The sequence below is a fragment of the Octopus bimaculoides genome, chromosome 17 (assembly GCF_001194135.2).
Source record: "Octopus bimaculoides isolate UCB-OBI-ISO-001 chromosome 17, ASM119413v2, whole genome shotgun sequence".
NCBI lineage: Eukaryota > Metazoa > Mollusca > Cephalopoda > Octopoda > Octopodidae > Octopus > Octopus bimaculoides.
In genome coordinates, this window is record NC_068997.1 from 6,898,614 (window position 1) to 6,908,531 (window position 9,918).

General features: G+C 35.4%; 1 protein-coding gene across 1 annotated transcript in view; it reads right to left on the minus strand.

Annotated features, from left to right (window-relative positions):
- Nucleotides 1–9,407, minus strand: part of LOC106872485 (ras GTPase-activating protein 1) — a 49,800-nt gene extending 40,393 nt beyond the window's left edge. Inside the window, exon 1 of the mRNA XM_014919497.2 lies at nt 9,171–9,407. Coding sequence (XP_014774983.1) covers nt 9,171–9,307 — 137 coding nt within the window. The 5' untranslated portion in view covers nt 9,308–9,407. The remainder of the gene's footprint in view (nt 1–9,170) is intronic.
- Nucleotides 9,408–9,918: the final 511 nt, after the last annotated feature.

Genomic DNA, 9,918 nt, shown 5'->3' on the forward strand with positions numbered 1-9,918 from the left:
ATATATATATATATATACATATATAGGATATGAGGGGTTTAGTTCACTGGTGATCTAAATGAATAGGTACGCTGAGTAAGTGTTATAATTGGTCATCCGTTAGGTTCCAAGTTCACAGCTGAAGCTGGAGCTAGGGATCTGTATTAGGCTTCTGTGTTAGCAGGTATATGTTAGAGGAAAAAGGACAAAAACCAAAGTAGGACGAGCCTTGATATCCCAGAAACAGCTGTAAGACTTTAAATCAACCTTACCCTAATTATATTATTATAAATGACTTGAGATACTTGTCTTGCCTTGGTTCTTTTACGTCCTTTTCCTCTACTATATATCATCATCATCGTTGTTTAACGTCCGCTTTCCATGCTTGCATGGGTTGGACGTTTTGACTGAGGATTGGCGAGCCAGAAAGCTGCATCAGGCCCCAATCTGATCTGGCAGAGTTTCTACAGCTGGATGACCTTCCTAACTCCAACCACTCCGAGAGTGTAGTGGGTGCTTTTTACATGCCACCAGCATCGGAGCCAGTTAGGGGGCACTGGCAGGAACAGTGTTATTAATCATGTGGATTCCCAGGTCACACATCAAAATCTGGCCCCAGGATTGCACTGGTCCTATGTATTCCAGTTGAATCTGTTTGTGGGCTGACAATAGAGTTCTTCAAACTTCCCAGCATTGAACTGCATGTTATTTTCATCAGTATATTGCATTCAGGTCTTGTTGCAGTTTTAGGGTGTTATTAAGGTCCTTCACTGCTTGTGATATGAAAAGGTGCTGGTAGATATTCCATACAGTGTACTCAATGCAAATTATGGACACATAGAAGGCGCCATGGAATCACAGGAAGGTTGAACAGAAAATGTTGACTTTGTTTGTGGCAGATACGTAGGTCCAATAAACACTATGAGCAGCACAGAGGAAGTAGATGTTCTAGAAAGCCTAGGTGACCATATTAGCAGTGGAGGAGGATGCTCTGAAAGTATAGTTTCTAGAATAAGAACTGGTCAGAGGAAGTTCAGAGAATTATTACCTCTGAGGGTAACAAAAGCTTCTCTCTCAAAGGAAAAGGCAGATTGTTGGATGCCTGTGTACAAACAGTAATGCTACGTGTAGTAAAACTTGGGCTGTAGATGCAGAGGACATGCAAAGACTAGAAAGCTAGCAAGCTCCAATGGCTATGAGACATCAGTGTTCATGTATGACAAAATGTAAATGCATTGAGAGAGAAAATTAGGCATAACAAGTGTTATATTTGGTGTGCAGGAGAGAAGATTGCACTGGTATGGTCATATGATGCCAATGGATGAGGACAGTGGTATAAAGAACTACCAACAGTTAAACATGGAAGGAACCTGTGAAAGAGGGAGACCCAGAAAAATGGAAAATGAAATGGTGAAGGCTGACCTCAAGATGTTCTACATGTGTAATTTCGGCATTAGAGGATCAAAATCTGTGGCAAAGCTTTTCCTCAGTCCTTATAAAAGATATTCTTAATCTGAAATGTTTTATTATTACTGACCAACAACAAATCTCATTTTAAACATTGTTAACCACAGTAATGTTCCTTTGGGGGAAGTGTAATTGGCATAGAATGTGGGCATTCCACACTAGATGCTTTATGTGAAGTTGAGAGACTCATATTTCCAAATTTAAATCTTTTTAAGTTGAACTTTATATTTTATTCCTATAGTAATCAATAAAGTGATTACAGCAACGAAGACATAAGTTAACCAGTCAGAAACACACAAAGAGTTTTCACTTCACTTAAACATTTATAATATGGTATCAAAATTTTCACCATATTACAAATAAATGTTTAAGCAAAATTGACAATGTTCGAGTGTTTGTGAGTGGTTGACTTGTGTCTTCCATACTGTAATCACTTGAGTTTCAGCAGACAATCTCAGATCAAAACACTTGCCATGCAAGTACATCTCAGTATCAATAAAGTAATGCCAATAATATATGACGATATAACTATGAATCGAGACCACAAGACTAACAATATGCTAAAGCATTTAATCTTTTCCCTACCACAAAGTTATTTCTAGTTAGCTTCTTTTCATGCTCCCTACATTATGTTAACACAGCTATTGCATTTTTCACATGGATGGTGCCTCTGAATAATATTCTGTATATTATCATTTCATGTGCATACACCAGCCAATGTACAATATAATACATTTACTTAGTGAGTCTTTCATTACTACTTCAGCAAGTCCAATTAACTCAATGTTTTAATGATTAGGTCATAATTACACAGAAACACATTATAGAGTTGTCTCATCTACTTGTTAAAATAACTAAAATAATATTATAGCAGAAGAGATAGAATTGATTATCTTTATGAAAACAAAACTTCAGTTTCTGTTTTTATTTCTTTTGTAATTACACAGCTTTGATACTGTGCTGCAATATTCAATATCAATTAAATTCATTTTAATTTTGTAATAATACAGAGATACTATGGTATCTCTGTATTACCAAAATTAACAAATTTCGTAGATAATGAACAATGTGATCATTATCATAACATTTTCAAAATAATCTTAAACGCAATCCTTCCTCTGATATTAGTCCAGGTTGACTAATATAATTTTCTTTCTTCTTGTCATGTCTCCGATTAGCTGCTTACTCTTCCTAGCATTTAACATGTTAACATTAACTTAACTATTATTTTAACAATTCAACCCTTCTTTATGTGTTTGCATCTCAGAGGATTAAAATATCAACACATTCATCGATGTTTCCTTGATATGCTAGACAGTTCCCATCTCTGTTCTTACCTACTTTATCATAAGATTAAGTAGGGCAACAGAAGTTTAGTACCTCACTCCAAACAGAGCACTGCACTAATAATGGATAATCCAATAAGCTAAGCCTACTAAACTGCCTGCTTTAAGACTACTACCTGCTTCTTGGATTTTTTTTAGCAAAACTTCCTGCAGATGCTCAGTTTGTGTATTGGCTGCAATCTTATCAGTTCTGAAAGGTCTTGCCTATCATGAACTCGGATCTTCTTCCACTGATTAATCTATAAAAAGAATCAAACATTATCCATTCAGCCATTACAACTGATCAGTTTAATTCCATCATACACCAATGAGTCTCAAAGCAGTGTTGACTCAAAATTCACTCATAACCAAAAATTACAGGTCCATAATATTTTTTATAAAATTCAATTTTTTTTCTTTTTTATCTGAAATAACCACATCCTTATATTGTAGAATTTGATAGTCAAATTGATTAGATATCGGACTAGTAGCTCAACGATTTTGAGTTCAAATCTACTTTAGACACTGTATTTGGTCAAAGATAGTCTACATAACTGCAATTCACTGAGCTGTCAGTAATAGCAACCAGATCATCTGAGAATATTATCTTTGATAGAATAATGATCTATTTTGGAATACATCTTTAAAATGTCTGCTTAATACCACAAAATTAAAACCTATCACCAACTCTGAAGTTGGTTCAAGTTTTATGATTCTTATGCTTGTTTTGTTTTTTGTCTTTTTATAAATATCTAAATGATGTTAGTCTCAACATTGGAATAATCTTGATGTATATTTTCTATTGAAGAACAAATTAATTTTCACCTAATTTGAACATATTACACAATGTCTCTAAGTTCATCAGTTTTTAGTTCAACTCCACATAAAATCTCCTGTTATGTTATTTGGATAGTACATCTAATTCTTCATACCTTAATTCAATAGGAATAGACACCCACTTTTCACAGATTAATAACATCAGAATAGCATCCTACACAGAGATAGATTTATCTATTAAACACTGGAATCCGTGAAAGTGATGCTAAGCACCAATTCTTTTGAACAGTTTCACACTAAGGAGACATGTAGACTGATAAAAGTGTTATTGATCACAGTGTCAACATGAAGTCGAGACAGAAAAAATATGTTGATTGAAAACTAATGAAAATCCTAATAAAATTAAGTTTTTCAATTGTCATATATAATCATAAATTTTGTTATTATGACCTTCACCCATATGTTATGACCTTCACCTTCCTCACAGACACATGATTACATTATCACCATTGTTTAAATATCTGCCTTTCCTTGTTGGTATTGGTTGATCCCCCATGAAGTAAGGTCTATGTCTTTCTGTATTCTCTTTCCTCACATTTGTAGGGATCAACATTCGGAGGCCTAATCTTATCACTTCCACCAAATCTATTTTGGTTTTCTACTTCATCCTCTGGACTCTTAGGTACCTTAGGCAGACAAATCACAAATCCCTTCAGGTAGATGGCCCTGCTCAATCTGTAGAAAAGGTGTAGGTAGAAACTATATGATGTACCCAGTGTAAGCTATGGACACATAAGAGGTGCAGCAATATCAAAGGAAGGCGAACTAGGAAGATAGTTTTTGTATGTGGCAGATGCTCAGGAGCAATAAACACTAAAAATGTGCAGAGAACAACTTCCGCCACATTCCAGGGAGAAAAACTAGAAGTAGTTGAGAGCTTCTGTTACCTAGATAACCAAGTCAGTAGCAGGGAAGGATGCGCTGAAAGTGTAGCTGCTAGAATAAGAATAGCCTGGGCAAAGTTCAGAGAGCTCTTACCTCTGCTGGTCAGTCACAATAGTGTGGTGTGATAGACAAAAGCACTTCATAAACAATATCCATTGGCAACTTACCATTCATCATTTAAGATTCATTATTCTGTCCAACATAATGGCAAAAGTACTTGAGGTTGTATGCATGCTCATAGTTTTTAATCATTTCATTGTTATACAGAAAAACACTTTAAGAAGCAAGCCACGGAAACTTGGATATGAATTTCTTAGTTTTTTAACTGTTCTAACAAGACATGACAAAAGAAACAGTTAATTGCCTTTTTCACTTGAAACAATGTCAACGCATACACAAACAACAATATGTACTTTGAGACATTTACCACACCAGGAACATGTGATAGGTGGTCGAAGACAAGAATCTCACAGCTAAGTTGGCCATCTATGGATTTCATCTATCTCTCATATTTTGGGCGGGAACTTTTCAGACAGATCTCATCCTACTCTGAATACAAATATCAAGCTGCCACCATTAACAACAACAACAACACACATAACTAAGCAGCTGAGATATCACGCTTCATTTAACCATCGAGACATACGTATTACCCACAAGCAACCACAACAACTCACTTCAAAGCTGTTCTGCTTCAAGGAATAGACCCTTCGTAAGCATTCCTCAACAGGCCTTGGTGTCTTTTTCAACAAGCACAAAGACACAGTCACTACACATATCACAGAGATGATTGTTTGCCTTCCTTTCTCTAGTATTGGACAATTCACAATTAAAACCCCACCAAAGTTGCTAGGCCTCACAACCTCCAGTCATTTCATTCAGAACATAGCAGAAACTGTATCTCAAACACTAAGCTTTCCTTTTTTGTAGCCAGAAAAAAATTGACAAAAATTCTCTCTCTGATCTCCAGACACACTTTCTCCTTACTCAGCCACTCTGGATAAATGGTTAAGAAGTTTGCTTTGCAGGTCTCTGATTTGATTCCACCATGTGGACATGTTGGACAAGAGTCTTTTATTAGTTTCGGGTCAAACCAAAACTTGAGTGAAATTAGGTAACTATAGAAACTATGTGGAAGCTCATGAGATGGCTTGCACAGTAACTTAAAAATGCAGCCTTGTCAAACGCACTGTATCATGCGGATTCTTAGGGTACATGTGTCTGTGGAATACCCAACCACTTACATGAGCAGATTATGATTGAGTAAATGAATAGTCATCATGAAACTGACTGAGATCCATTACAACAGATTCTGCCCTTCTGAACCAGGTAATGCCCCGCCATCTCCTTTACTTCAACACCACATTGAACCCTAACCCTATCGATTTCAACAGAATCTAAAGACCTGCAAAGACCAGAGACTGTCTCTTCTAACTAAGCCTTAAGAAATACATTTTCATACTTTAAATCACTTGTAACAAGTTTCAGAGCCTATACATATTCATGCAAACAGTAGAGCGGTTGATGTTAGAGAGGACATCCAGTCATAGAAACCTCGTCCAATTTGACATCACAGTCGTCTGATCAGTTGGATGTTGTTGAACCTAGCCAACCCATGCCAACATGGAATACGGGCATTAAGCGACGACGACGATGATGCTGATATACACACGCACAAAGATATACAACATATATAGATACAAATATACCTGTACTAATAAATACAAAGACACACATAAATACTTATATATAACACGTACTATGCGCACACGGGTGTGTGTGTGTGTGCGCGTATGTATGTCTACCAAATAAAATAAAAAAGCAAGCTTCATTATAAAATATAGTTGGGATAGGCTGTCTTTTGCTATTGTTGTTGAATAAATGTACCATGAAGTTTTCTATTATTAAAAATTTGTAAAGAAAAGATTACATTATTTTTTAAAATGCGTAGAATATCCTTAGGGATTCTGAAGCTCTCATATCAATCCACACAGAACTGGTTGTTACCGTTACAGAAAAAAAGATTTGTATTTCTTGCATGAAAGTGAAAGACAGTGTAAAAAGTTGTTTTAAACGCTACTAAGAATGAAATCAGTTAATCTCTAATCAATCACCTTGGTGGTTTAAAACTAAACTTATATAACGTAACACTATATCGCCTGCCTTCACGATTTATTGAAAACAAAAGCATTTGAATGACCTCTGCTTACAAATCGTATGAACATTTTGTATTTATAGGATTCCGTTAAAAAAGAAAAATGAGAAATGTTCCTACATTTTTAATAACTATGCGTGCACAGGCTCTATTTTGCAAGAATACCCAATATTTCTTTATTGTCAGAACTTATGGGGGGAAAAAGAAAGAAAGAAGTGAATTATGGTCAATTACACGTAGTATTACTCCATATTACTCAAAAAGAAAAAAAATTTACTATATTTGAAAATCAGTAAATTCCTTAACACTGAATGAAATGTGGTTGAGTAATGAAGGTACAATTCATACATCGATTTCATTTAAAATATAAGATAAAAATTCTTTATCACCCAAAGGAATATTGTCCATCAAGACTGCCCTATTATTATTATTATTATTATTATTATCAGTGAGAAGGTTCTGGGAATTCTCCTACGAAACATTACAAGTAATTGTATGATATATAATAATAATAAACACTAATTTAACCGTTTTTAATTGTTTACATACAAGTGCTCATTTATAATTCACTTAAGTAAATAATCTAAACCTAACCAAGCGCTTGTGACGAGTATAACTTTAATTAATTAAGAGTTTAGTCGAATCGAAAGGAATTAAATATTATTGAACAACGCTAAAATGAAAAAGCTCAATGTATAAGATGACCAAAACATAAAATAGAAGTTGTATGAAATGCGCAAAACCAAACACAAGGAAGTCTGTACAGGGTCGTTCGATCTGCCAAATACAGAAACTAAATTTCCCACGTATCATATACTATCCTTTCAGAAAATGGGTACATTGAATATAGCCCGGAGTATACAAATCCTGGAAAGAAATGATGAGATGGTCATGGCTAGAATGCCTTTCGTTATATATCTGATCGATCAGAACCAAGTTGAGGGGAGGGGGTGGGTGAAAAACCCCAAAATTGTTTCAAAGCCTAGCCATCAACAACAAGAGAAAATAAAACAAGATCCTGTCTTCTATTAATAGTTTGGAACTAACCATTGATGGAGGAAAAATAAAACTTTGATAATGGAAATACTTTCATGTACATTAAAAACTAATATTAGCAATTTATTTACATTGCTTTAATTTTGTCACATGGGAACTCAGTATCGCTACAGCATCAAATAAGCATTAAAAGAAAAGCTGAAGAAAGCGATTTTCACAGCTGATTAACACGATCCAGATATTACAAGTTAAAAGTAAACAACAATTTAAAAGAAACTGTTAAGTAAGGGATCGAAATATTTTATTGTTTCAACGAAACATGAATGATTGTTTGCCAGAAAATGGGAGAGAGTGACATCCCTCGTGACCCGCCCCTGCAATACAACAGTTCTTCTTCTTCTCTGTTCTCTTAATGAAAAGTTAAGAACAGGAAGTAGCGAGTGGTGGACATGTAGGGGAAATAATCGCAACATGGCCAACAACTTGGCTGCAAGTTGAGGACGACTATTATTCAACAAGCTGAACCGATTCATTCAACTTCACAACGATTAACCGAGCGGAGAAATACACATGTGATGTGTGAAGATGAACATTCGGATAACACAAAGAGTTAATTGGCTTTTTACATGATTTCCCACCACAACAAGGCACAACTAGCAAACATAAATATGATTGATTTATACAACACTAACGATGTAACGTTATATTTCTCAAAATCTATTTCCAATGTCTTGCAACAAATATAAAAATCAGGATGCGAATTGATTGAAAATACATTGCTCTGTGCATTTCCGTCCTAATGCTGTTGCAGGAAAGATATAAAAAGGATCCACGTGTTTAAGCAACAGATAACAAAGTTCACTGATTGCAATCGTAAAAAATTGAAGTAATAATTATTTTTGAAAAATATTAACTAATTGAACATCAAAATAGGAAGGAGAATGAAATTATAAAAAAACATTTGTTTCGAAATAATATCTTTACGTGCGAGAAAAATGATAGCTTATGACAATCTCGAAATTGTAGCAGCCGAATTAAAAGAGAATATAGATTGAGATTTCATAATTATATCGAGGAGATTACTGGAGCATCAAGGATATCAGGGTTAGCCAACAACATAGATAAAAGAGGCGTGAAAAACAGACATTTAGATTTGTTTCATTAAGGAGTGACGTACATTCCGAGTTATAAGAGTAACAATATATTAAAGAAGCTCCTTCCTATTTCGCTGCTGAATTTCACAACCACCAAACGGGATATGTAAGTTCGAATTAAACACGACCGAACGGTCACATTTACAAAGCAATAAATTATTAGAGATCGAAAAACTGTAGACCTATATTTACCACGAGAGAAATCTAGGAACGATCCACAAATCATGAATCGGGTAAAAAGTTAGGTTTACGACCAAAAGAGGAACCAGAAAGAATTTCCAATGCAACCAACATCGCCTCAGACTTACGACTGTTTACAAAGTTGAGCGATGACAATGTTAACGAAGACACCAAAGAACTGATCCAACTTACTCTTCTTCTGACGGCGCTGATGTAAGGGCCGTGTCCACCTGTTCTTCAGTTCTCTCGACGTCAGCAGAAAAGGGATCGAATTCGTCTTGTTGCAAGCCACAGTTGGAATTGTCGACGGTATGTTTCAGCTCCGCCATTCTCCCTCATGGCACAAGTCCGCACCTACGACAAGTGTAAATTCTGACTGGCTGATTTCTCGTCCAATCATATCGCTCCAACCACTACCATCTCAGTTGTTGCTTTCACTCACACGTTTCATTACATAGTTTCGAATCTGCATCTAGTGTCGCTGCTATCAACACTGTCAGAGTAACGAAGAGAGGAAACGAACGAGTCATGTCTAAATATTTTAGCCACTCAATTTTACCACTTATTTGTATTATTTTTATAATCTGCCTGAATACTTAAAATTCCAGTTGGAATGAAATGATAAATACATCAGAATACGACTTGAAGCGTCTGCAGATTGTATCTGGAGGAAATGGCAGAAATACCTTCAGAGATTTACCTTGATCTGGTCCAACAAAAGGGTTACAAGCTTCTAGAGATTGAGTATTCAAGTTATAGGACAATATCTTTTCACAAATTAGCACTTGTGATATATATATATGTGTGTGTCCGATATATATATATATACTTGTTATTATTACCATCGTTATGCATAACAGATCTTTGCACTGTGTACAACATTGCTGACGGAGGTGTATGCATTTAGATGTAATATAATATAATAGACCCTCAAAATGAA